The sequence below is a fragment of the Lemur catta genome, chromosome 8 (assembly GCF_020740605.2).
Source record: "Lemur catta isolate mLemCat1 chromosome 8, mLemCat1.pri, whole genome shotgun sequence".
NCBI lineage: Eukaryota > Metazoa > Chordata > Mammalia > Primates > Lemuridae > Lemur > Lemur catta.
This window is the reverse complement of record NC_059135.1, coordinates 2,579,049-2,606,164: the sequence shown is the minus strand read 5'-3', so window position 1 is coordinate 2,606,164 and position 27,116 is coordinate 2,579,049. Positions and strand designations below refer to the sequence as shown.

General features: G+C 51.5%; 3 protein-coding genes across 5 annotated transcripts in view; all 3 read right to left on the bottom strand.

Moving 5' to 3' along the window:
• Window positions 1–4,344: 4,344 nt before the first annotated feature.
• LOC123644091 (translation initiation factor IF-2-like) lies at window positions 4,345–14,526 on the bottom strand. The gene is made up of 5 exons (XM_045560269.1): window positions 14,520–14,526; window positions 13,529–13,629; window positions 12,105–12,871; window positions 7,086–7,200; window positions 4,345–5,622 (listed from the first exon to the last, which is right to left on the bottom strand). Exons 1-5 carry the CDS (start codon window positions 14,524–14,526, stop codon window positions 5,422–5,424), a joined length of 1,191 nt encoding a protein of 396 aa, XP_045416225.1. The 3' UTR covers window positions 4,345–5,421.
• A 1,295-nt stretch (window positions 14,527–15,821) lies between these two features.
• Window positions 15,822–17,515, bottom strand: HES6 (hes family bHLH transcription factor 6). Of its 2 annotated transcripts, none has more exons than XM_045558662.1 (4): window positions 17,388–17,515; window positions 17,224–17,310; window positions 17,058–17,139; window positions 15,822–16,856 (listed from the first exon to the last, which is right to left on the bottom strand). In XM_045558662.1, exons 1-4 carry the CDS (start codon window positions 17,466–17,468, stop codon window positions 16,432–16,434), a joined length of 675 nt encoding a protein of 224 aa, XP_045414618.1. In that variant the 5' UTR covers window positions 17,469–17,515; the 3' UTR covers window positions 15,822–16,431. The 2 variants fall into 2 exon arrangements, with proteins under 2 accessions (XP_045414618.1, XP_045414619.1); XM_045558663.1 differs by having other exon boundaries at window positions 16,728–16,856; window positions 17,098–17,139.
• A 5,274-nt stretch (window positions 17,516–22,789) lies between these two features.
• The window catches only part of PER2 (period circadian regulator 2), a 39,070-nt gene continuing 34,743 nt past the window's right edge, over window positions 22,790–27,116 (bottom strand). The window contains exons 21-23 of one of the 2 annotated variants that reach the window (XM_045558660.1): window positions 26,801–26,990; window positions 25,719–25,869; window positions 22,790–23,377 (exon numbers count right to left, since the gene is read on the bottom strand). In XM_045558660.1, the coding sequence (XP_045414616.1) occupies window positions 23,228–23,377; window positions 25,719–25,869; window positions 26,801–26,990 (491 nt within the window). In that variant the 3' untranslated portion in view covers window positions 22,790–23,227. Of the gene's footprint in view, window positions 23,378–25,718; window positions 25,870–26,800; window positions 26,991–27,116 lie in introns of those variants that run through there. The other variant, XM_045558661.1, reaches the window with a different exon arrangement.

The window sequence follows — 27,116 nt, the reverse complement described above, 5'->3', positions numbered from 1 at the left end:
TTACATCTTAGAGAATCACAAAAAAATTATTGGAAGTCCACACCATGGCATGTTTTTAACTTTAGATGAATTTATAGCTAATAATAAAAAGGATGCTTTATATGTACAATAAAATTAAAAACAAATATATAATGCTACTAGAAAATCATGTTAGATTTGAAGTACTATCAACAATAAAAGCAGCCAATACTTACTTTTTGATTGTATACCAGACGCCCATTGTGAGCAACTGTGCCAGACTATGAGGCATGCTCACATTAAGAAACTTCTAATAAAAGTTGTTCCCACTTTGTAGTTTGGTAATTAAAATTTAAAAAGTTGTATTGAGGCTAGGTGCAGTGGCTCATGCCTAATCCCAGCACTTCGGGAGGCCAAGGCCGGAGGATCACTTGAATACAGTTGAGACCAGCCTAAGCAACATAGCAAGACCCCATCTCTATAAAAGATTTTAAAAATTAGCCAGGCTTGGTACTGTGTGCCTGTAGTCCCAGCTATTCCGGAGGCTGAGGTGGGCGGATCGCCTGAGCCCAGGAATATGAGGTTGTAGTGAGCTATGATGACACCACTGCACTCCAGCCTGGGCAACACAGCCAGACACCATCTCAAGGGGAAAAAAAAGAAAGGAAGAAAGAAAGAGAGAGAGAGAGAGAGAGAGAAGGGGAAGGAAGGAAGGAAGGAAGGAAGGAAGGAAGGAAGGAAGGAAGGAAGGAAGGAAGGAAGGAAGGAAGGAAATGTTGTAATGACTTTATTGAAATCAAAGGAAAAACTGAAAGGTCCAGCTTATGAAATTAGAGGATAGAAAAAGATACTAACATAAAAAATGCATGTGGCCAAGAATATAATGGAGCCAACATGGCAGGTTATGCAAGGCTGCCACTATTTGCCCAATAAAATGGAAAAGTGGAAATACGCCACTATTTCCCCAATAAAATGATTCTGCTGAACTTGTCTTTCTCAGCTCATAATCTTAATATCCAAAAATGCTGACATGAAATAAAAAAATTTTTTGAGACAGGGTCTTGCTATGTCGTCTAGGCTGGAGTGCAGTGGTGTGATCGTGGCTCACTGCAACCTCAAATTCCTGGGCTCAGGTAATTTTCCTGCCTCAGCCTCCCAGGTAGCTGGGAGTACAGGTGTGTGCCACAACTGGCTACTTTTTCTATTTTTTGACAGGATCTCACTAAGTTGCTCATGCTAGTCTAGAACTCCTGGTGTTAAGTGACCCTCCTGTGTCAGCCTCCCAAAGTGCTGTGATTACAGGCATGAGCTACTACACCCAGCTGTGAAATCAAATTGAGTAACTTTTTTTAGCATTGTATATTTGTGTGTATTTGTGTGTATGTATGAAGTCAATGAGCAGATGGCATATTCTTATGTCTGTTTTAAAAACTACATTAATCAGAAAGATTTTAGAATTAAAATAATCCTAGCTACTCAAGAAGCTGACACAGGAAGATGGCTTGTGCTCAAAAGCAAGATGCTGTCTCAAAGAAAAAACAAACAAACAAAAACAAAATTACATTAAAAACTCGTACACATACCTCATGAGGATCAAGATCAAATGCAATCAAGGCCCTTCACAAATTAAAGACATTTATAAATATTGAATTATTTACCAAATGAAAAAACACACTATGCTGACATCAAAAGCATCTTGGTGTAAACAGATTACAAATTGTTATCACTCTATCTGTGTGGGATGATATTCTGAACCAAGTGGAAACGTTAATAAAGCTCTGCTATAAAAAACATAAGCTTATACATAAAGCTGAATGTTTAATAGGCCTGTCCCTTTGCTTACGACAAATAAAAGTAACTTTCAAAGTATATTTGATCAATGTTAAATTTTAGGAAAAGATATTAAAACACTGCCTGAATTTTAAAATAAACTAAAAGTATAGATATTGGAAATGAATCACTGAATGACTGTCATTTATTAAGGGAAAAGTACATATCAAATAGAAATTAAGATTATAGATGCCTTAATTTCACATTTGAAATAGAGATATAAAAAATTAAAATGTCTTTACACTTTGAATTTTTCACTGGAGACTTTATTTTCTATGAATACATCTGATTTACACAAAGCAGCCACTTATTTGACTCTTAAATTTTCTCATGATTTAAGTCCTACAGAAATTTCATCTGAAATGGTTTTAAGCAATATGCAATCAATAGTTTGTGATAACAAATTTACATTCTGTATGGATCTTCCAAAACTGATTCACAAATTTTGCCTACTGCAATCTTACCAGCTTCAGAAGTGGCTTTGAGAAGTCTTTTAATAATACCAGGCACAGCGGCATATTTTTAAAAAATTTCAATAAGTTGAAGTTAATAATTAAGATAATCACTTGATCAAGAGAAATTCACATGACAATTCTCTCAAGTGAAAACGAGATATTAAAAACAGATTTGGAAATATTAATGAGTTTGTTTCTATTAAAGCCAGGTAAATAAAATTATAAATTGGTTTTTATATAAATATATTTAAACTTAAAATATTTTGAGTTTTAATATACCTACTTTCCAATTTTTCAATGGTACTTCACTTACTTTAACAGTCCAGAAAAAAATATTAAAAAATACATTTTATTCAAGCTCCGGTCTTGCTCCCCTACGTGGAGTCGGGACTGGCTGGGAGGGAGTCTGAGGGGACCTTCTGAAGTGAGGTGATGCTCAGGACGCTGAGAAGGGTTTGCGGTACAAAGGTGTACACACTGGTCAAAATTCAGCAAATGTTACCCTACAAGCATTCATTTCATTTGATGTTAAGTTTTACATCAAATGAAAAAAGAACTGTGAATAATGAACTCTAGTTAATGATAAGCATGCTGAAGTAGTTAGGGGAAGGCAGATTGAAGTCTATAATTGACTTTGAAAGGAATCAAAAATAAAATGGGCTAATGGAGGCTTGGTTAGATGTGATAAAGCAAGTAAAATATGAGTGGTACAGTCAGGTGGTGGGTATACAGATGTGCAAAGTAAAATGCATTCAACTTTGCTGTAAATTGCAAATGTCCATAACAAAGTGTTGGGGCAGTGGGGGAGAAGGTAGCTCTAGTCCTCTAGCCCTTTGCTTCAAATGCTGGTCCGTCTGAGAGCTGGGAAGGTCCAGCAGGAGCCTCCTCTAAGCTTTGGAGTCTCTCCAGGTGGGACAACGGGCTAGATCTGGTTATGGTAAGGAAAAACCCCCATCTATTACTTAGCACAGCAACCACCTGAGACCCCCACCCCTCACGGAAGACCCACATTAGCATATGACTAACCTAACATCTAGTACATCAGCATAACACTAAACCTAATTACCTGGTGCAAGACACTAACCTAACACCTAGTACATTAACATATCAGTAATCTAACATCTGGCATATCAGCATAACACTAATCCTATTGCCTAGTGCAAACACTAAACTTATTACCTGGCGGGCATTAGTCACCTGAGACCCCTCCCCTTGGATCACTCCAACTTAATAAAAATGGGAAAAATTGGGTAGACGGTGCTCAGAATTTGGTGGCGAGACCCCTCTGAGCCTGCCAGTGAATAAACATTGATTCTCCAACTCTCCCTGTGCCGGTCGGTTTGTCCTTGGGACCACCCGCTGTAACACTTGCCGTAACAGTTAAAACACCCTAAGGCAGAAGTGGGCAAGCCCTAAGGGCAGGGGTCCCCACCCTTTTTGGCACCAGGGAATGGTTTCATGGAAGACAATTTTTCCATGGACCGAGGGTGGGGGGTGTCGTGGGTTGCGGGGAGGTGGTGCAGAGCTCAGGCGGTGATAATGCAGCCTGTTTCCTAACAGGCCATGGGCTGGCACCGGGCTGCGGCTGGGGGCTTGGGGACCGAAGCTTAAGAGAGATGGATCAAGTGTTGGAGGAAAGAAAGAGCAGAAAGCAGAATCTTATTAGGCAAGGGGAGTTAAGAAGTTTGCTCCCCAAACAGGCTGGGGCTTGGGCCTGGACTCAGGCCCTTTCTCCCTTATCCCCTTGAATCTCCCCTAGTTTTCCTTCCACTCTGTCAAGCACAAGACAAGGCCAAGGCTGACAGATTTGCTGGTAAAGAAATACGAGCCCTTTTCAGATTCAGTTTATTATTTGCACAAACAACAAAAGGAAGAGTAGTCAGAGGTGGCAGCTTCCCATGGACCTTGAGCAGGGTGATGCCGAAAAAAGTGACCAGATGACTGGCACGAGGATGCCGGGACACCCTGCTGCGAGGAGCTACTGCCACGCTTCAGCAAAGCTCTTTTCTAGCCTGTGCCCAAGGTGGCATGGCGGGAAGCCTCGGGCCTCACGGCCTGGTAGGCAAGGAGGGGACCCAGGGAGGCAGGTGGGGCCAGGCCTTGCCCGGGAGGATGGCGAGACACTGTGCTGTGGTCCAAGCCTTGTCTGCGTGGCCTATGTGGATACGTGCAAGGGCGCTAGGGCGGAGCTCTTCCCCTGCACTTGGCTTTTGGAATTTCCCTGATGTCCCTCCACTCCCAAGACTACACCACCAGGGACCTCAGGAAGTATAAATAGATCAGGGGCCTCATCCAGCTCTGAGGAAAATATTAATAAGTCATAAGCTTAAGAAAAGATGCTCTATGTCACTCAGGAAATGGGAATTAAAAATAACGAGATGCCCTGGGGAAGTTTAAGGAGTGGAGGATGCGGATGGAAGACTTTCTGAACAAAAGCATCCTTGTTTTTGCAGGACTCTCTGGATACATCCATCTCATGAGGTAACAATGCAGGTTTCAGCTTTTAAATCAACAGTGAGACACCAGAGTAACAATGTACTGAACAGTGTTGCACGCTCTGGTGAGACCCTCTCCCGGAGCCCAAGGACAAGGGTGAGAGCACAGACGCAGGAGGCCGCGTGCTGTGTCGTGGGTGGGCAGCAAACATAGCCCTCGACACCCAGTTCCTGCTATGTACACCCTGTGTAATCCCCTGCCCAGAATGTGGGCTGAACCCACACCAAAAGAATACAGCAAACGTGACGGGATGTCACTTCTGTGTCACTTCTAAAGTAGGTCGTAAGAGGTGGCCTTCCATCTTGCATGACGGGAGCCGCCCGCCATGTTGTGGGCTGCCCTCTGGAAAGGCCCATGTGGCCTATAACTGAGTGAGGCCTCCAGCCAAAAAGCAGAAAAGAACGAGGCCCCCAGTCCGATAGCGTGTGAGGAACTGAATCCTGCCCACAGCCCCTGCGGGCCAGCTGGGCAGCGCCCGCTCTCCGCCCCCCGACGGCAGCCTCGGGAGAGACCTCGAGCATAGGCACCAGCTGAGCTGGGCCTGGTCTCCTGGCCCACAGACACTGTGGAAACAATGTCTTAAGCTGCTAAACTGTGGGTTAATTTGTTACACAGCAGTAGATAACTTTCTTGTTATCTGTTTTTGTTCTTTTTCTTCGACAGGGTTAGGAGTCTGGAGTGGTTAGGAGTCTGGAGTGGTCAGGTCCTGCTGGCCCGGGAGGGCTGCGCCCTCGTTCCTGCTCTGGCTCTGCCCCCCTGACCCCTGGCCCTCGAACGCAGGGAGGGCGGGGAGCGTGGCGGGACTGTGTGGGGTCCAACATGCCTTCCAGTTCTGACCGCTGCCCAGGAAGCGGGGAAGAGCGAGACCCAGTGTGCGCAGGCTCTATATCCAACGGGGGAGAAGGGGAGAGAAGGAAGTGGGAGAAGCCACAGAAGGCAGCACACGCTCCAGGGCTGGCCCCACACACAGCCCAGTCCCGCCAAGGAGGCCTCTGTGCTTTACTCCCGCCCTGTCCTTTGGAAAGTCCCAAGTCAAAATCGAGAGCATGGTGACCTCTGGGGTCTGACAGGCAAGCCTCCTCCTCTGTCATCCTCCAACCTCCACCTGTCCTGCAGGGCTCACATGCCACCTCCTCCAGGAAGCCTTCCTTTGGAGGCCTGATTGTCCAAGGTCATCTCACCTTTTTCTCAATCCCTGTGCCTTAACGATTGTTGTTCTCTCATAGCCTTGTTTCTTTTTCTCTCTTTCTTTCTTTTTTTTTTTTTGAGATGGGGTATTGCTGTTACCCAGGCCAGAGTGCAGTGGCGGGACCACAGTTCACTGTAGCCTCAAACTCCTGGGCTCAAGCCATCCTCCCGCCTCAGCCTCCTAAATAGCTGGGAATATAGGTGCACTTACTATCCCTGGCTAATTTTTAAATTTTGTATAGAGATGGGGCCTTGCTATGTTGCCCAGGCTGGTCTTGAACTCCTGGGCTCAAGTGATCCTCCTGCCTCAGCCTCTCAAAGTGCTAGAATTATACGTGTGAGCCACTGCACCCAGCCAGACTTGTTTCTTATATATTGATGATTAGGAAATGTCTGCCCCTCTGAAATTACATTCTCCTTAAGGCACAGGCTCTGCTCCCCTGGGAGTTGGTAAAACTTCCTGCTCTAACTCTTCCTGGTAACAGGGCACAGGCGGCCTCCAAGGATCTGTTCCCAGCCTCCCTAAAGCAGGGCATGCACCGTGCCACCTCTTACTTGCACCCTGCCTGCGCCACAGAACCTGTTCAGGGCCCAGTGGAGGCGTCTCACACCCTTTCTGCACTTACAGAGCACACAGGGACAGCCGAGCCTCCAGAAGTCCAGGGACTCGGAGCCTTGGTGTAGACTGGGTCTTAAGCCAAGGCAAAGCCAGAGGACAAAAAGCAAGGAGTCCAGTGCCTGCAACTGGGGGGCTTCTGGATGGGGAACCAGCCAGCAGCCAGGCTCCTCTGAGAGTCTCAGGGTCTGGGGTTTCCACCAGATCCTTAGAGTCTGTGCTCCTGGTCTGCCCTGTAGATATTATATTCCACTCCATGTGCCAATTCATACGAGAAATGGTACTTCTCCCTCCTGACTTTGTCCCAGCATCCCTAAACAAGTCTGTGATCCTTTAACAAAGCCTTAAGTCCCATTACAGAGCCTTGCCAGGCTCTGGTCCTCCACTACATGGACTGGATGGACCCTTTCCAACCGCCAGAGTCAAGACTGGCAGGGGCTGTCTGTGAGCACTGCAGGAAAGAACAGAGGAAGGAGTAGCACGTGCCCCCCCATTCTCAGTGGATTTCTCTGTGTGGGTGGCCTGAACCCCTGAGCACTCACCTTGACAAGTGCTTGGCACACTTCCCTGGTTGTCCCCTGCGGATCGCTTTCAACTCTTTCTGCAGGGTGAATATGGTAGCCAAGGGACTGCCCCAGTGAGTGAGGAGCCCATGCCCTGCGGGAGGGAATGAGGAGGAGGGAGTCACTTGCCCGGCAGAGGCAGACACTGGACTGCCACCCTCCGCACCCACTGCTGGAGGTGCAGGATGGCACAGGAAGGCTAGAAAAGGACAAAGCAGGAAAGGCAGAAGCAGAGCACAGACGCAGAGGACTGGGGGTGGAGGAAGAGACAAAAAGAGGGAAGACAGAAGAAAGGAGATAGAGGTGGAGAGAAAAGAGGAAGAGGAATAGGAAGGAGACAGAGCCAGGGAGATGAGAAAGGAGAGGACATAAGAATGGGTGAGGATGAGGAAGGAGAGAGAGCCAGGAGGGAACAAAAAGAAAGGAAATTCTACCCAAGACTGTGATGGAGGCTTTACCGAAAGCATTGACTTCTCAAAGCAGATGAGGTACTGCTGCAATCCCGTACGCAGATGGAGACAAAGGTTGAAGAGATAAAGAGGGAAAGAGAGAAGGAGAAAGCAGGAGAGAGAAAATGGGAGAGGCAGGAAGAGAGCAGAGACAGAAATCGCCTATTCAAGGATCCAGAGACAAAAACCAAAAAGCACCCCCCATCCACTTCCATGTGGTCTAGGGGTCCAGATGCAGATGACTTCACGGAGGACTTGCTCACACCCGAAGGACGAGGTCGTCCCCACACTAAAGTGTTCTGAGCACAGAGGAAGAAAAGCAAGGTTCACAAGCTTTTCACAAAGGCAGCAAAACATGGACACAAAACCAAAGACAGCACACAAAACTACAGAACATCCCCAAGAAATTCTGATGCAAAAATCATATACAACATTCTGGAAGAGGCAAAACTATGGAGACAGTAAGAAGATCAGTATGGCCAGGAGTTGGGGAGAGGGAGGGATGAGCAGGTGGAGCACAGAGGACTTCTAGGATGGTGAAAATACTGTGTGACACTAGAATGGAAGACATGTCCTTGTACATTTGTCCAAGCCCACAGTGGACAAGAGTGAACCCTAATGTAAACTATGGACTCGGGGTGATGATGTGTCAACGTGGGTTCATCAATTGTGAAACATGTACCCTCCGATGTGGGACACTGACAGTGGGGGAGGCTGCACGTGCGGGGGCAGGGATAGATGGGAAGTTTCTGCTCAATTTTGCTGTGAACCTAAACCTGCTCTAAAGAAGTCTATTTTTTTTAAATCCTACACAAACCAACTTCACCTGGACCTTGGCCCACCATGACCACGGGGGTTCATTACGAAAACGCAAGCACGGCAGCTCAGTGTTGGTAAATCCAGTCACAAAATACCCCAAATTGATAGGCCACAGGATGAAAATAAGGAAACGTGATTATCTTAAAAGATTTCAAAAGGAACCCCCAAATTCAATGTCCTTCCCTACTTAAAAAAATGTTTTAATAATGCTAACTCAGGGAAGCAGGAATACCTGCAGCTCACTTGCAGGGATGTAGAAAACGGCTGCCCTCAGACGCTGAAGCTAGAGGTATCAAGTGATACCATTTTAATCAGCAATCTGACAATACTTACAAATTGCTCAATGACGTACCATTTGCCCAGCCATTCTAATTCTAGAAATGTACATGGCATAGTTGCAAAGTATACAAGGATGTTCGCTGAGCATTGATCTTGGCAAAACCTCAGAAGTCCCCTTCTGCATCATGGGTGGGGGACACCCATACACTGGGACACCCCAGGGTTAAAGTGAATGAGGATCTGCGTGTACCAGCACGGAAGGTGGCCTAGGTAAGTTCCATGAGTGAGGGGCTTTGTCTTCCTCACCACAGTGTCCCCGGTGTCCAGGACAGTCCAGGCACATAGCAGGTGCTCAGTCTATATTGTTGAATAAATGGTATATCGTTAGGTTTACAAAGTTGAAGAATGGCATGTACAAAATGGTCCCATTTGTGTAAAAAAGAAAAATCGTGTAACCTAGATACATATGCTTGCAAATGCACAGAAAGCACACCTAAGAAATTGTTAATTGTGGAAGCTCTTGGAGAGACAGGAAGGCAGGGGATAGGAGGGAAAGAAGACTTGTCCTTTTCACTGCGTGCCTTCTGTAATTTTTGACTTTTTCTGGGAACGTATATTGCTTTTCTAATAAAAATCTGGCTTGAGAAAAGGCCACTTAACCTATTGGAACCTCAGTTTCCTCATCTGGGAGATGAAGAACAGCAATACTGACCGTAAAGATTATTATAACATTTGAAGAACGGATAAGATCGTGTGTATGGTGCGCTTTACACATAGCCCCCGGCACTTGGCAAGTGCTCCACAAATGTTATTGCTGTTATTATTGAAAGAGAGAAAAAGCAAGAAGTACTTTTTTTTAAAGACTGCAGGAATCCTGCTCCAGCCTCACAGTCCCTGGAACAGGCCCAGCACAGTCCTTCCTCCAGGCCTCTGTACTTGCTGTTGACCCAGAATATTCTTTCCCAAGACAGCTCCTTGGCTCGTTCCCTCACGTCATTTGATTCTCTGCTCAAATGACACTTGGGGTACTATAATCCTGGCTGCTTCAGATCCGGACCCACCTTAAACTCAAAAAATCTCTCATCCCTGGTAGGCCATCCCTGATCAACTTCAACTGCACCCTGCTGCCACACCATCAGTCCCTGTGCCCGTGACCTGATTTATTTTTCTTCTTGGCACATAAACACCGCCTGCCATATTAGATATTTATTGTCTGTCCTCCCCATGGTAACATGTAAGCTCGAGATGAAACATTGTTTATCTCTAGCAACTAGAATGATGCCTGACAAAGAGAAGCATCCAATAAATAATTGTGGAATGAATAAACATCTGAAATACGCCACCAGGGAAATAAAACAGAAGTCAGAAACTGCATAAAACCAGGTGTGACCAGGAAAGGCTTCACATAGGTGGTGCTGGCTGAGCCAATGCTGAAGGCAAACAGAGTAGAGGAGCAGGTTGGCAATGCAGCAGACCAAAGTCTAGCAAGGGGTGGAACAGGACGGCAAGGGGGACTTGGAGGCAAAGCTAGTTAAGTTCTGAGTTGACCCATGGAGTGTTGGGCCTACTGTACTTTCTGAATCTGCAGTGTTGGGCTTTTGAAAGAACTGAAGCTCGGGTGGTAAAACTGGATGTAGGGTGTTTTCTTAATAACCACAGCCATTCTCCAGGTGAGAGATAAGAACCTGAATTAAGAATGCAGCAGCAGGGAGAGAAGGAAAGGGACAAGGTATAAGGTGAAAACACATTCACTCATCCATTCGTCCTGTTAAGGAGGGAAGAATTCACAGCTCCTGGACACTGACTGCATGGTGGGGCAGAAGGACATATCCAGGGAAGAGTCTCCACGGACTATCAGGTTTCTGGCCTGAGAGGCTGAGGATGGTCATGTTGTTCCCAAGGATCCAGAACACGAAAGGAGGTGCAGGTTTTGCAGGAGAGCTGAGTTCAGGTTTCAGCTTGTTGAGTTTGAAGAACCTGTGGGATTCCCAAGTGGCAACAACCAGGGGCATTTGCATAAACTCCATGATGGTTCCAAAGAGGACTGGGCTGGAAGTAGCTTTTGGAGTTGGTGACATGGTAGGTGAACCATGGAGATCATACAGATTATAGCCTAGAGATAACAACAGGGCCAGGGAAAGAAATGTGGGACACAATATTTAAGCAGGACATTGTTGGCAGTGTCAAATGCTGCAACATGTAGGTACAATGAGAACTGAAGCGCCTACTTGATTAGGAGTTCATTGGAGACTTTGTGAGAAGTTTTCAGTAGAATGGCAGGAAACATAACCATATTAAACTTTTGTGAAGAGCAAGCAGGAGGTGAGGAAATGAAGGAAATGAGAATGAAGACTATTTTCAGAAAACTTGACGGTGAAGGAAACAGTAGGATAACTAGCAGACCTCAATGGGGTGCTGGGTCCCTGGGACAGAGTGGAAGAGACAGAAGGTTGTTGGTGCTTCAGGTTTGGAACTGGTTCAACTGTGAGTGATGACAAGGTCTACGGTAGGGCTATTGACCAAGATGCCTAAGGGCACGTTCAAGATTTTTTGAGGTTTAGGTGGGGCAGGATCTGAAGAAGAGAGGAATGTAGTACATACCCCAAGTGTCATCCATTGACAAGTCGGTGGATAGCATGCCAATCAGAAACAGAACAAGTACAGAGTATAAGATCTTCAAGGGAGGGCAATATTTTTCCCTGAGGATTGCAAGAACAAAAAGCCTGGGAACTTCCATGAGGAGCTAAAAGGCCTGTGGACCACAGGTTAAAACCTCACTCCTCCTCCTTCCACATACCTTCATACCCAAGTACCGCACTAATAATCTGATAAAAGCTGGGCTTCCCTGGCCGCTGTCTCTCAAGAAATGCCAACGTCTACCTCTGGGAAGTCTGTGTTCCACTGTTTCTCGGTAGGCTCTTGCTGATCTTAAGAGACTGCATGTTCCACGACAGCAGGGGTCCTGTCAGTCTCATCTCAACCCCCAGCACATAACAGGTGCTCAACATGTTACTCGAAAGATTGGGGTTTGTTCGCCTGGTGAATAACAACCCTCCAAGAGAACGCGAGTCTTGAGTTTTACCCACTTGCAGCAAGTGAGGAGAGCCCTGGGAATATTCTCCAAGGGAAAGTGGCATGGGGTTTTTATGGGGTAGCAGAGAATGAAAAAGTATCATTGCACGAAGGGGGTGGTTTCCCCTGGGCATGTGTTGTTCCTTCGACCCGCTCCCAGACAGGTCACATGTTATGGTAATGAAGCTATAGCTCCTCCCTGGGCGGAGACTTTAGCGTGGTAATAAGGAAAGTTCACCAGAGGTCATCTATAGCCTGCCAGGGGCTAGTTTTAGCCAGCTGAGCAGCCACGGGCCTCGTAAACAAGGGCTGCAGAGCAGGCTGCTTTTTCAAGGGGCTGAGTTCCTGTATTTTCTGGAGACCTTCCCTTCCTACTTACAAACACACGTGTGGGACGAACACTGAACAAAGCTGACGCTTGGTCTCCGGCACAGTCAACAGTGTTTTCCCTCCTCGAGAAGCCTGCTTCCATTTCACAGTCGGAAACGACTTCCTCGACCTCCGTCGCTGACTCTGGCTGCACTTCCGAACCCTGTGGACAGCTTTAAGACTCCCGAAGCCCGGCGCCGGAGGCCGCAGCCCGCGACCCGGCTCCCCAGGGGCGGCCCGGGCCGCAGCCCCCTCGCCCTCGCCACTTTTCCCGTAAGTCGGGCGGCTGCAGCTGCGGAGGGCCCAAGCTGCAGAGCGCCAGCGCTTTCTTCGCGTCCTCTCCTGGTCCCGGGGGTGTGGGAGGGACCGCAACCCAGCCGCCGCCGCCGCAGCAGCAAAGCCGCTTAACGGGCGGCGCGCGCCCTTCGGCACCGTTGGGCTCAGTTGCGCACGGTTGAGCGCCAGGCTCGGAGCTCGCGCCTTCTGGGGTCGCGGCCTCCAAGCCGCGGAGGCCTCTGGGAGTCCCAGTCCCAGCTCGCCCTGCGGCAGGCTCGACAAAAGCGAAGGCGATGTGCTGGAACTACAACTCCCAGGAGGCGCCGCGGTTCGCAGCGGGCGGGGCGGGGCCAAGGCCTCGGCTCCTCCGAGCGTTTCCGAGCGCCTCCGAGCGCAGCGTGCTACCCGAAGCCTGCTCCCGGTGGCCTGTGGAGCTACGGCTGCCTTATTCCCAAATCCCTCGGATTCCCCAACGCCGCTCCGGGCAGTCCCAGAAGGGCTCTAGGGCGGGACGCGCGGGGCTGAGCGAGACTGGCCGGATCCTGGCCCTCGGGCCACTTGCAAAAGCCCGAGTCCAGAGCAGAGCGGAGGGAGGGCGGGAAGGCCTGGGAGGCGCTGAGCCTTGAAGGCCGCGGTCAGGAGTGGAGTAGAGAGCGGAGTCAGAGACCTGCTGCCAGGGCCCAGGTTAGAGGACTCGGTTGGTGGCAAAGAAGACGACAGATCGGGGCAAGATTTAGAAGTAGAGCTCATGGGCTTGACTGATTTGAAGTGGGACGGCAGGAAAAGAAAGAACTTGAGGGTGACTTCTCGATGTTTTTGCCCAATCAAATGGCGACGCCGGGGGAAAGCGACGGCGCCTTTGGGGGTTATGCATCATGCTAAGGTGATGCCCGTCTGTCACCTAAGTGGCGACACTGAGTAGCCAGGAGAATATAGTGGAGCCAGCAGGCTGGAGACCGGCTTGGAATCACAGACACGGGTGGAACAAACGGACCAGATGGGGTCACTGGGTGGGGGTACAGGGAAGGGTTGAGGACAGAACCTCGAGACAGATATGCCCACAGAGGTCGGCAGAGATGGCCAGTGAGGAAGGACAGCCCAGGAGGGCGGTGGTCATGAGGTTGGAGTCGTCTCCAGGTGGGGGGAGCGATAGCCCACGGGAGGTTCAGCTGGAAACGGAGACTGGGCCGCGGGTTGGGAAGCAGGGCGGGCACTGGAGACCTTGGCGGGCGGTTTCAGTGAAGGGTCGGAACAACAGCCTGATTGGAGAGGAATGACGAAGAACGGGCGGTGCAGAAGTGGAGACAGCGAGTGTCCATGTCGCTTTCAAGGGATTTTGCTTTAGCAGAGAAATGAGGCAGAGGCTAACGGGTATGTCAGGTCCAGGGAGGTTTTTACAGCTTGTTTGCAGGTTGACAAGAATGATCCAGAAGGGAGGAGAAGTTAATGATGCAGTGGAAAGAGCAGAGTCACTAAGCAGAGGAGAGGGTAGGCGACCCAATGCCCCTATGGGAAAGTGGCATCACACTGCCTCACGATGGAAGTCAGAATGCCTGGTCCAAGGCGCAGGTGGATGTGGGAGGCAGATAATGCCTTCCCCGTGACCACATCCGAGTTCCCAGAACCTGTGACAATGTTACTTTACATGGTAAAAGAGATTCTGCAAATATGATTAAGGAGATAGGGAGATTATCCTGGATTATCCAGGAGGGCCCAATGTGTTCACAGGGGTCCTTAAAAGTAGAAGGAAGAAGGAGGCAGAAGGGGGGGGGAGACATGAGGGTGGACGAAGGGTCAGAGTGATGCCACACTTTAAAGGAGATTTGAAGATGGAGGAAGGGGCCATTGTCCAAGGAACGTGGGTGGCCTCTGAATCAAGAAAAGGCAAGGAAATGGATTACCCTCAAGCTTCCGGAAAGGAAAGCAGCTCTACCTCCCGGCACCTTGACTGTAGCCCAGTGAATCCAGTGTTGGGCTTCTAACCTGCAAGATGATAAACATTTGTGTGTTGTTTTCAGCCACAAAGTTTGTGGTCATTTGTTGTGGCAGTGATAGAAAACTAATACAGTGGACCAGGGATGGTTAGCAGTTTCTGACATTGGGCTGGTCCTGGTCCTAGCAACACTAACCCCAGATCAGCCTCCTGTACCTTGCATCCTTGACCCCCTTCCAGGGCCCCTGGGAAGATGTGATGAGAGTGGATGTGAAAGGAAAGAGCTGTTCCTTCAAAGCAGTCCCTCCCTGATGCTTCCTAAATGGCATCAGAGCTTACTGCAGTGGCCTTTGGGTGTGTTGGGAGCACATGGGACAGGGCTTTCAGGGTGGCCTGTTATCCCTCCATGTCCCTGCGGTCATGCCCTACATCAGTCTGCCTGGGGTAATTAAAATAATTCCAGGAATGATATTTCCATTCTGCAAGTCCTATCGGTGGACCTGCCTCACCCATCATTCCAACAGCTCAGCCCCAGTAGCTAAAATTAAGCTGCATCTGGTTATAGTCCAGTGGCTTTGGTCTATGATTGAATTACAGGGGAGCCAGAGTGAACCCCAAACTCTGAAACTCCTTTGGTGGCCAGGATCTGCTCGGGGGCTTTTGTAACAGGGAAGATGTTCTTAAAGCAAAAGTACATAACCATAGAGGAGACCCAGATTTCAATTCCAAGTCATCACACCTTGGCCCCAGCCTGGGTACCGCCAACCCAAAGTGAGAACAAGCTGCCCTGGGGTCCTGAAGCAGGAGGAGGGACTAGGCTAACCGTGGCAGTGATTGTAGCCAACTGACCACATGCCATCTGCAGGCCTGACCCAGCCCAAGAGGTTAGGCTCCTGCACCCCAGCTGACCATCCCATCACCCCCATCCCTGAGGGATCTGACCTCCTGGGCCCAGTTCAACCTCAGGCTCAAGCCCCCTGGGGCCTTGGCACTTTTATATCAAGCCACGAACTGGGTGGGTCCCCTTGTCCCTGGCACCAGGGGGGACCATTCGTTCTTCAGTCAAGAAAAGTGACAATGAACACAAGTGGACTTGACACCTGCATCACACTTATGGATGGGAAAACAGGTCTTTGAAAGATACTTCCACCCAAATGGCAGCTAGCAATTAGGCATTAGTGTTATTATTCCTGAAGCTCAAAGCAAGGAAATGGTACAGAGACAGGTCATTTCCCTATGGCTCCGTTATCCCAGAGACAGACCCCATGCCAACGGAGTCCTTCAGGCTGCACACGAATTCCCAGGGAGAGTGGCCAGGCCTGAGGACCTGCCCAGCCACGGGGCAAGATCAGCCACAGGGTGTCCTCTCCAGCACCGTCACACTACTCTCCCTCAGGCTACTTGCTCCACTGATAAAGGGTGGAGTTTTAAAGGACATTCACAGGCGTCAGACACAGGAAAAATGTGCTTAGTTTATCATTTACATATCTGACACATTAACGACACCATACCATCTGGTAATACTTCAAGGGTAACTAACTCCAAAATTCTTTATTTAATAAAATTGTAACATTTGATGGCAACCTAATACACAACCTCAAGTGTGCTACAGTCAAGATGGACAGAACCTCGCTCCTTTCTGGCAGCATGGAGCAGTGCTGCGGAATGCACCTGCCTCCCCTTGTCTCCCACTGAAGTGGCAAATTCAAGCTTCTGTTTAGCCCAGGGCTGCCAGGGCTTGAGTGCCCCTCCCTGGGACATCAGCACCCAGTACCACTGCTGTCACCCCTGCCCTCAGACTCCGTACAGTGCCAGAGAAGGCTGGGAAGGGTGAACCTGGGAGAGCCCTGGTGGCTCTACAGGATTCTTCCACCTGCCCTAGCTCCCTCCTGCCACCCCCACCCCCCAGAGCTGCAGGATCCATAAATGTTACATCCTCAGGAAACAGGGCTGGGGACCTGACTAGGCTGGTCCTCGGGTGCTGCCTGCAAGCCGTCCGTTGGAGGAGTGGGGAGGGCAGATCTTGGAGACGCCCAGGGCCCTGCCCGACCACATGTGAACCCCAGGGAAAAGGGAGTAGAGCACGGGAAGGCCGGGCCCACCCCCGGAGGACCCTGGCTGGCGTTGGTCACCAAGGCCTCCAGACACTCTGGGCTATTCGGGAGGCGGTCAGGCTTCTCAGGGCTGCAGGCACCAAGTCCGGCCCCTCAGCAGGTGCCCGACTGGGTTCAGCCTCAGGGAACTCCTCCAGGTCGGAGCACAGTTCGTCCCCGGATCCTGGGGGGCTGGGCATCGGGGACCCCGGGGCCCCTCCCGCAGGCCAACCACTGCGCCCAGGGGCTCCAGGCGGCCCGGCCAGGGCGTCCCCTAGCAGGTCCCGGAAGCTGCTGCCCTCACGCAGCGGCATGGACTCCAGAAGGTGGTTCAGGAGCTCAGCGGCGACGGTGGCATCGATGGCCTGGCACGTGGACACGAACGTGTGCACCTCATGCATGCACTGGATGTAGCCCGCAGCAAAGCGCTCGCTGGCTTCGGCCTGCAGCTGCTCCCGCTCTGCGCCCAGGGTGGGAGAGAGAGAGCGGCGTCCCAACCGGCCCACCCGGACTGGGCTCACCCTGGAGACATGGGGCGTACCATGCTCCGTGGAGAGCCCTGCCGACAGGACAGGGGAGCCAGAGGGGAAGGAGAGGCCCGTGGACGAACGCGCCCTCGCCCGGCTGGCAGGCACCCGCAGCCCGCCCCGCCGCCACTCACCGCGCGCCCGGCCCCGCAGCGCGCCCTGGACGCGCCGCACGGTCAGCTCCAGCACCTCGGCGTTCTCGAGCTTGGCCTGCACCTGCCCGGGCGGGGGACAGCGGTGAGCGGGCCGCGCGACCCGGACGCACCCGGCCCGCCCCGCAGCCTGAGACCGGCCCCGCACCTCAGCGCCCGCCAGCAGCAGCCGCAGCTCCTGCAGACTCTCGTTGATCCTCGCGCGCCGCTTCTTCTCCACCAGGGGCTTCCGGGCCTGCGGGAAGCCGACCCCTGAGTCCCGGCCCCACGCGGCCTCCCGCCCGCTTGCCCGCCGCCCCGCCCGGCCCGCACCTTGCGGTCCCCCCGCGCCTCGCAACCGTCCTCATCCTCCCGGCCCGCGCGGTCCCGGCCGGGCGCCGGGGGCGGAGCCATGCCCGTCCGCGGGAGCCGGAGCGCGGAGCCCCTCGCCCACCGGCCAGTCCGGCCGCAGCCCGCGCTGCTCCGAGTCTTCCGGCTCGCGGCGGCCCCGCCCCTTTTATAGCCGCTGATTTGCATCTGAACGCGCCAATTGGACGCGCAGACCCGGCCGCCGACAGGGAGGCGCGCCGCAGCCAATGGGAACGGCTCGCTTTGTGGGCCCTTGACTCGGCTAGCCGCCAGCTGGCGGGGCGGGGCGGGGTCTCAGGCCGGCCTCCACGCGACCCCCAGGGGGCGGCACCGGGGGCGACTACAGGGGAGCCGCGGCCCCGGGTGCCCGGCGTCCCTCGTCTGGCTGCCCTGAGACCCCAGGATTGCTGTGCGCGCGGCAGGGGCTCATGCAGCTCATGCAGCGCCCACCATCCTCCCGCCGCTCACTCGCTCTCCCTCTCCAGCCCGCGGGTGGCCCCGGTCCCGAGGCGCCGGGTCCGGGGGGGCAGAGCCACAGTCCAGTCCGCGGTCTCTGGACCTAGAGGGGGCTTCAGGTTCGGAGGGGGTGGCTCCGAAGCTTCGGGATTGTGGGAGCGAATCGGACAGCGGAGGCGGGGCGGCCCCGTGGCGCCCCGCCCCCCGCCTTTCTTACAGATCCGTCCGGGCTGCGGGCTGACCCCGGCGCCGCCCTCCGCCAGCACCGCGATCCCAGTGGGGCGGGGTCTGCGGTGCTCCCGCTCGCCCCGCTCTTCCCTGGGCTCTCCTTCCCCGTCACCCCCATCCACCCCCAACACACCCGCCTGTCCGTCCCGGGCCCCCACCACCGCCTCCCTCCCCCCAAGTCCCCTTCGTGCCCCCGTCCCCCTTGTCCCTCCGCGGCCACCCCCATCCCCCCTCCCGGCCCGCCGAGGCTGCCGTCTGGCCCCGTAACTTGATGCCCGTGACAGTTGGCAGCTGCAGCCGCTTCGGCGGAGAAAAGCGGCGGCTGCGCCAAGAGCGACAGGTGTTGGCCGCGCCTTTGTCTGGGCCCGCTTTGTCCCGCGAGCAGGCGGTGGGCGCGCCTGTGTCGCCCAGACGCCCGCGATCCCCGCCCGGGGCCGCCCATCTGCCCGCCCGCCTCGCCGCGGGTGGGGTGCGTGGGCGGTGGAGCCGCGCCCTTGGGTAGCGCCCTGGGGACCCTGGCCCCGCGCCAGCTCCACCTGCCGTGGTCCCGCTGCCGCCAGGCAGAGTCCAAACACTGGGATGCCTTCTAGGAACCTGGCCCGCCTGGCCTGCCCCGCGGCAGCACCGAGTCCTTGCCCAGTCCTACGCCACACACCGGGCTGGCATCGTTGGGGTCTTTTCCGAGCGCCTTCAGGCTACGAGCGTCCCTGGTCAAGGTCAGTCTGACCTTTATAACCACCTGGGAGCCCTTCCTGCCCACTCTCACCTGTCCCAGCTCTGCCTTTTGGTTGCTCCTCTGTGAGCAGGCCCCTGAGACTTCCTGCAGCCCACCACCACTGAAGGAGTGTGAAAAAATCTGAGCTGCTTCCACCCACCCTGCCTGGGCTGGTCAGAGACCCAGCTGCCCTCCCCCATGTCCCACTGCTCGTCGTGGAGCTGGTGGGGGGATTGCAGTGGTGGGTGCCTTGGGAGCGTAGCTGGCTGTGACTACTCTCCTTCAGTACTTAGACATTACCGCAGGAAAGGAGACTCCAAGTGCTACAATTAAGTTTCTACTCCTTTGAAAAAGTGAGGTAGGGAAACATAAACTCAGTGATACTTCTTGTAGTACCGAGTTTGCAAACTGATTTATACTCCTCCCATTATCCAAGTGCTACAATTAAGTTTCTACTCCTTTGAAAAAGTGAGAGGGAAATACAAACTCAGTGATATTTCTTGTACTCTCGAGTTTGCAAACTGATTTATACTCCTCCCATTATCCAAGTGAACAAGGCCGAACAGATGTTTTAGGACGCTCTCCATGAAAGGCAATTCATACTGGAACTAGATGACCAGGGCCTTGGGGGAGGCCTCTGGGAAGAGCCCAATAGAACATCTGATTGGATGGGGAACTGGGTATATGGGGGGAAAGGGGACTTAACAGAGGCAAATGGTGCAAGCAAAAAATGGAAGGCAACTAGGAACTCCAGGAAAAACAAAAAGCTGCCCAAGAAAAGAAATGTAACCTTAGGACATTACTTGGCTTAAGAGCCGACAATTCTTTTACAGTCACAACAATGTAACATTGTTCATAGGGTTTCAACATTGGAATCAATCTATAGAAAAGGCAAGGAAGGCTTATTTATGGTTATAGGACACGATATAAAGTTGACTTTGTGAAAACAAAAGGACAGGTGACACCGGAGAGGGAGGAGGCTGAAGGGAGGGCTAGGGCCTCAAAAGCCTTGTCTGACACAGTGTGGGGGGGAGGAGTTGAAGAATACAGTCTAGAGTTGAGGGAAAGAAAAATTAAGTACTGGGGTATGCCTCAGTATGACCAAGTAGTCTTGAGGGGAAAGAGCATAAGTAGAAAAGGATGTGCGAGTGAGCAAAACCCTTCTTGCTTGGACTGGGCGTTGCCCAGGGTCCTGTCTACAAAGTCAGCTTCAATTTCCTTTAGTGGTCTATGGGCCGACTAGCTTGGCCCAGAAGCCTGGCTACCCCGTCTTGGGGCCACCAAGCCCTCCCTCTCTCCTTCACACAGCCTGCCCTAGCTGATACTTCCTGCCATTTGTCCTTTGGGCCAATCTTGCCTTCAAAGTTTGCCCGAGCACAGACTTCCTGAGCATTTGGGCACTTTGATCCCCCCGGAGCCAGGAATAGAGGCCAGCAGAGGCTGGGCAGGGCCGTGGTTGCCACTGGGGGGACCAGTTAGCAGCAGGGGTGGCAGGCCATAAATCCATGGGGAACAAAGGCAGCGGCCAGCCTGCAGCCGTCCAGGCCCCTTGTGGACAGTCTGTCCAGGAGACTTAGAGAATCTCCTTTTGGTTTGGAAATAAAGGAGGGGGGCACCGTTGGGGTTATATGGTAAATAAAAATGCAATTAAGAGTCTGCCAAAGGCACTCAGAAGTTCGGTGACACAACCATAGCTGGCCATTTAGGGCAGTCTGCAGCGGCCCCTGTGCTTCCAAGGAGGACAATGCCTTTTGTCCCTTGTTGGCGCTTGGAGTTAGGCAGCCAGGCTGAGGGGCCTGCTCAGGGAGCTTCTGGGAGGCTGGACATTGGGTCCAAACCCATTCATCTCTCTGCTCCAACTCCCAAGGGCCTGGTTTGAAAAGTGGGAGGCAGGGTGGGGAGAGTGGGCTCTTCAGGCCTCCCCTGTCTTGGTCTCACAAGGTTACATCACTGTGGCAAGAAGGGCTGGGAGGGAGACAGTGCCGCATTGCCTGTGTCCTCCCCGATGGGGACACGAGGCCTTTCTGGTAGAGCATCCTTCTGACCTCGCAGCCATTAGCCCCGGTGGCCAGAACACAGGCAGCCAGTTGGGAGGGCCAGCTAAGCAGGGGCAGGGACAAGGGAACAGAGTGGGTGCCTGGGGTCAGAGTCGGGGAGCTCTAGGGGTGTAGCCAGGCAGCACAGCCCTCAATTTGCAAGTGAAAAGACCGTGGGGCGATTGCATGATTAGATTTGCATTATAGAACAGTTCACTCTCTTACACACACAGAAAGGAGACGTCTGAGGCATTTGGGATTGAAGGTTTCCTAATGCAGAATTTCTGGGGTTCTTTTTTTAAAAAAATCTTTTCATAATCTTTGATCTCCATTCAGGTTTTCCTATATTAAAAATACATACCACTAAAAATAAAAATATACTGGCTTTATTAACCCATTTTCTAAAAGGCAAAAAGGTCATAAAAAGACACAAGCAGTCAAACAAATATATTGCACTGAGTGAAGAAAGTTTGGTTTGCACACGAACAAACCACTTGTTCGGCAAGGCTCAACAAATCATTACACAAACTCTGAGAGCTTATTTACATACCTTTTTTAGGAATATATTAAAAAGAAGGCTCAGTTTAAAAGAGAGAAAAAGTTTTTAACATCCATGTAAGCACACACACTAAAGAAAATGACTCGACGCTTGGCCTCCCATGTAAACAAAATCACAAAATGACCCTATTAAGTCAACTTCTCAGCACACGTTGAAGCTACACAGTTAACAATCAGAGAGCATATATTAAATGATAGAATAATGCTGATGGTAAACATTCATAACAGTAGAGTTAGAACATTTTGGCAGTTTTGTGTTTAGGTAACAAAAATGTAACCTTAGATTATGGCCTATATACCCTTATGATCTGACTTCGGAAGCAGAAAGCAGTTTCTAACATCTAATTTCCATAAAAATAGGCTATAACCTTATCTTGGGCATCTGAAGGTGACATTACTTTGTAAACTGAAAAATAATTAAAGCGTTCCTTTAATAAGATTAACATTTAGGCATAAGACAGTTTTACTATGAAAACCAACTGGATTATAAGGACATTTCACCTTTCTTGTAGCCATTTCCCCATCAAAGAACAAGGAAAAGCCTGCTTCCTTTTAAGCTTCATAGAACTGGTCCGATTTTAAGTCAATTGTTTTATCAGTAGTAACTTTGCATTCACACCAGGGACCATTATTAAATTTTCCAATGAAAAATCTTCGGGATATATGATGCGACATGAGGTTTTGTAAAAAGTTGGGCAGATCAACCTCACTTTCCCCTAAGTGTCCAAATGACCTGAAGGTTCTGGTGATATTGGCAGAGCTGTGAGGCTGCACCAGGTGATCTCGGGCTCATGACAATGATGAGGGCCAGGCACCGAGCCCAGGTGCAGTGGGACAGGTGAGCACGGATGTGGCTGGAAGCCGCGGGAACACACTCACAGTGGCAGCAGCGGCTCTCTGCCGGGAGAAAACCACACACAACTGGGTTCCAAATGTCTTGGTCAAGGCCTAGTTGGCAGGGGGAAGTCACTGTAAAGAGATGACTGGTAACGTGTTTTCACCCTCATATTGGCCATCGTGGTCTGAGAAGGAGGCAAGAGGATGTACAGAGAGGGCCTGGTGTGTTTATCTGACAGAGCTGGTCACACAAACCACCAGGCTCCTTTAGTCCAGAGCAAATGTTTCGACTTTGTTCACTATAAACAAAAGCGACATCGGATTGAAATATCGACCACTAGAGAGCCTAAAGCCAAAGCTGCTGGTTTGCCAAACTATGCTTCACCGTTTAACATGAAACACTTCGAAAGAAAATTAAGAGAGGCTGTAATTTCCACTTGGTATATTAAAGAGAAAAATCTAGCCTGACTACAGGAAAATTTAGATAGAAAGCAGCCCCCAAGAATTTGATCTGATCAAACACACCCTGGGAAAGGCCGGAGTCCTCAGCCTGGAGTCCCACGTGGCATGGCGTCCTGGGCCTTTGTGGCAGCCTGGCAGGGTGCCTTGGGAGCACCGGGGCGGCGGGGCACTGGACAGGGCTCGTCACAGGTGAAGGACTTCTGAGAGCCACACGGCTTCCCTGACACTCACACAGAGGTGTTTCAGTCTTTCTCAAGTTAAATAACAATTATTAATAAAATCTCTTCCCCCATCCCATGAAACTCCATCTTTATATTTTAAATATAAAATTGTATTTCTTCCCCAACCTTCCCCACCCTCCACAGTTTTAAGTCACCCCTTCAGAAAACTATGTTTTTTTTCTAAAACAAAAAAGCAACATATGTGTCCATTTCATTAGAAACAAATGTGAAGATCTTTCTCTCTTCTAAGCACCATCTAATGTAGATCACTGGCTGTTGGGGGGGGCGCGGTTATGTCTGTTCTTCGTTCTTGTGACTCAAGGGGGGCCCATTTTCCTCCTCTTTGGTGTCTGACGCTTCGCTTTGTCCCAGAGAAGGAATATCTTCCTCATATGGTACACAAATGTTGCCCTTTTCCTCGTTTTCACAGTAAATACATTCCTTAAAAGAAAAAATGTGACATCAGTAACAACCATGAGATCTGAGATCCTTGTTACAAAACAGTTGTTCAAACTGAGGAAGGTGCAGGTGACCAGGTGTCAGCGTAAGGCTGCCAGCAAGGACAAAAATCCCTGCCACAGGGAGATGATGTTCCAGGAGAAGAGAGGGGACAATGACCTCAATAAGAAGGGCTCCACGGTATACTCAAAAAGGCAGAGTGCTGTGTTGACACGGAGCAGCGTGCACAGTGAGTGTGGAGGACATCTGTGATTTTCACCTGGACGCTCAGGACAGGCCACGGGAAAGGTGACGCAGTGCTTCTGAAACACGTCCGCACATTCTCTGCCCCCTCCCTCAGATGATGGGACCTAACCCCCCTCCCCTTCAGCCTGGGCTGGACTTAGGGCTTTGCCTCTAACAAGAGAGTGCACTGGGCTTCCTCTTGTTCTCTGGGGAAGTCACCTGCCATGTCACAAGGACACCCAGGCAGCCCTATGGAGGAGTCCCCATGGCAAGGAAGTGAGGCCTCCTGCCACCGGCCAGCACAGCCGACAGCCTGCGCGTGGGCCTCCATGGAAGCCTCCGCCAGCCTACAGATGACAGAAGCCTCAGCCACTACCTTGCCTCCAACCTCGGGAGAGAGCCCGAGTCAGAGCCACCAGCTAAGCTGCCCGCAAACTCCTGACCCCCAGGAACGGAGAGAAAATACATGTCTCCTGTTTCAGGCCACTACGTGTTAGGGCCATGTGCTACGCAACAACAGATAACTAGTAAGCGGCACATGGAAAAAAAGACTTGAAGGAAGACAGAGTGAGCGACGCACACATCTGAGGAAAGAGGATTCCAGAGGGAAGGGCAGGTGCAAACATCCTGTGGCCACAGGTTCTTGGGGAACAGCCAAGAGGCAGCGGAGCTGGGGAGGAAAGTGAGGGGAAGAGACGAGGCAGCCGAGGGGGGGATGTGAGGCAGGGCAGGCCCCTGTGGCCATGCGACCGTTTATTCTGATGGAGACGGGGCAGCGCTGAAAGGGTCTGAGCTGCAGGTGACATGGTCTGATTGCCCAGGGACACGGGGAACACTGAGTACAGCTGGGGGCTACTCTGACATCCGGCGGAGCATCCTCGTGGCTTGGACATGGGTGGTGGCACTGCAGGTGACGAGAAGGTCGAGCTTGACTTTGCTAATGGACGCGGTGGGGGGTTCTGGGAGGAGGGTTCAGGACCACTCCAGGGTCTGTGGCCTGAGCAAGGGAAGGATGCAGTTGCCCTCGTGAGATGGAAGTGGGGGGCCTGGTGTTCTCTGAGGGAAATGAGCAGCTCAGCAGAGGGCTGGGCCGCAGGCGGACGCTGGGGCGTCTCTGCACACAGGTGCTACTTCCAGTCGGTAGGTGAGAGATGATCCAGGGGGAGCACAGACAGAAGAGAGGTGTGGACCCTGAGCCTGAGTGGGGACACCAGGGGGTCGGAGAGCAGCGCCGAGGCTAAGGGGAGGCAGAGCTCCAAGGAGCAAGGCACCCGCTGCTCACTGCCGCTTACTGCCCCCAGGACAAGGACTGGGAAAGGACAGCTCAGCTGCTGGAGGACCTCGAGGCCTTGCTGAGAGCAGCCTCCACAGCGTGGTCGGGTGGCACTGCTTGGGGTGGGAGCACGGGAGAGAAGGGCTGGAGGGACTTGCCCCTGGGAGCATGATGCAGTGACGCGTTTATGACAGGGGAGGTCTTGTTTTTTGAAAACAGAAAACAGAATTGAGCAAAGGGGAAAACATTCAGTTTGCAGCAAGGGATTGAGATTAGACTTTTCAGCCTTTGTAGAAACAATGTTGAAAAGCTGTCGGAGGAGACTTCTTCCAAGCAGACTTAGCAGTCTCACGGTACTTTTTTTTAAAATAAATTTTAATTTTAGGCCAGGTGTGGTGGCTCACGCCTGTAATCCTAGCACTCTGGGAGGCCGAGGCAGGAGGATTCCTTGAGTTCAGGAGTTCAAGACCAGCCTGAGCAAGAGCAAGACCCTATCTCTACTAAAAAGAGAAAGAAATTAGCCAACCAACTAAAAACGGAAAAAATTAGCCAGGCATGGTGGCACGTGCCTGTAGTCCCAGCTACCCGGGAGGCTGAGGCAGGAGGATGGCTGGAGCCCAGGAGTTTGAGGTTGCTGTGAGCTAGGCTGACGCCACAGCACTCTAGCCCGGGCAACAGAGCGAGACTCTGTCTCAAAAAAAAAATAATAATAATAATAATAATTTTAGAAGTTTTACATTTACAGAAAAGTTATGAAGACAGTACCGAGAGCTCCCATCACAGTGCTCCTAGCGCCACAGCAGAAAGCAAGCGCCGCGAGCTTACCGCCACGCCGAGGGCCGCGGGCAGGCTGCCCGTCTGCATCCAGGGATGCACCTCGCACAGCTCCCGCCTCTCCGCCTCCGAGAACCTGGGCTGGAATTTCTGCAGGAGCTTCAGCTTCTCTCTGTCCTCCTTCAACACCGTTTCCAAATTTCTTCACGAAATATTTAGAAATAGGCAAGCTTCAGAATGTTCTAAGGTTTTTTTTTTTTAAGAATACACTCATTTTTTATCAACTCTTTGAATATTAATAATGTAGTTTTAGATGATGATTTTGTTCAATGTACATTTTCTTTCCATTTAAAATAAATCACCCTGTTTAAATTAACTTAATCTCCCTAGTAAATAACCTGTAGTCTTTCCATTAAAATGACAATGAGGGTCAAGACTTAATTTTACCATAAACTAAATGTGGGGCTGGGGGCATCTGCAGGTGTGGCCTCGCCCCACGGCCTTGGTTCTGCACAGGTGTGGTTAATCTGGGAAATTCTTACTGCCCAGATGATGGGTCAGCAACCTTCCCCCGCCCCCGGCCACCACTGGGCGGGACTGCAGCGCCCCAGAGACGGAGATGCAGTCTCCCCCAGCCAACCAGAGGCTTCAGGGTTAATCCTTCCTTCCTTCCCTCCCGGCCTCCCCTGCCAGGGGGGCTATGCAAGGGCAGGGATCACACCTAGTGCCACACAGCAGCCTGACATGGACTCAGAGCCTGGGCAAGAGCCAGGTCACTACCAAACAGCTGGCAGCCTTGGGCTGGTCACCCACCTCGACCTTTGGCTTATTCAGCTCTAAGACACACTGACAGACACCTCATTCACCCCACAGGGTTACGGGCAGCGGAGCCAAAGAGCTGACCCTGGCACCAATGCTTCATCAGCGCCGAGCCTCCCTCCTTGCCCACTGCAGGACGTCCCTGCACAGGGCTCGGCTGGCCCTTGGCGTCACCCAGAGGGAAGCCTGCTTCTCTCTGCTGCGCTCAACTAAATCTAGATCTTTCAGAGTGGCGTCCTGCCCTGTCATGTTGTTTTTTGGGAGCTCCTTAAACCCAGCTCTCTGTGGTTCCTAGGAAGAGGCCGAGTGGTTACCGGGAAGGCAGCTGGTACGTCATCATGACACTGTCGTCCGCGTCCGCCATCAGCAGCCAGATGGGGTCCTGCAGGACGTACGTGATGAAGTGCTCACTTTCTCTGCCTGTGCTCAGTCTCGCTTTGTGATTATTCTCTGAAGAGTCGATGCTCCCAAAGTATTTGCTGGTATGACTTGTGTCACTGCTGCCTTTAAAAACACACAATGTGGGGGGTCAAAACCTTGAAAATACAAAATTTAAACCTTGCCTAATGTGCTTATGTAAAGTTGTGACAATTTTAGAGGACCGAAGACTTTTAATGGGTAACAAGTGTC

What these genes read in the sequence shown, in the direction of transcription:
- HES6 (XM_045558662.1), bottom strand. Translation starts at nt 17,468, where the DNA reads ATGGCTCCGCCCCCGGCGCCCGGCCGGGACCGCGCGGGCCGGGAGGAT. An exon ending in AGGCGCGGGGGGACCGCAAG is followed by an intron (nt 17,311 to 17,387) that starts GTGCGGGCCGGG and finishes GGCTTCCCGCAG; the next exon opens with GCCCGGAAGCCCCTGGTGGA. An exon ending in GCTGCGGGGCCGGGCGCGCG is followed by an intron (nt 16,857 to 17,057) that starts GTGAGTGGCGGC and finishes CCCTGGGCGCAG; the next exon opens with AGCGGGAGCAGCTGCAGGCC.
- LOC123644091 (XM_045560269.1), bottom strand. An exon ending in CGTTTCCAGCTGAACCTCCC is followed by an intron (nt 12,872 to 13,528) that starts GTGGGCTATCGC and finishes GTCCCGCCCTAG; the next exon opens with AGCCCTTCTGGGACTGCCCG. An exon ending in TGTGCCAAGCACTTGTCAAG is followed by an intron (nt 5,623 to 7,085) that starts GTGAGTGCTCAG and finishes CGTTGGATATAG; the next exon opens with AGCCTGCGCACACTGGGTCT.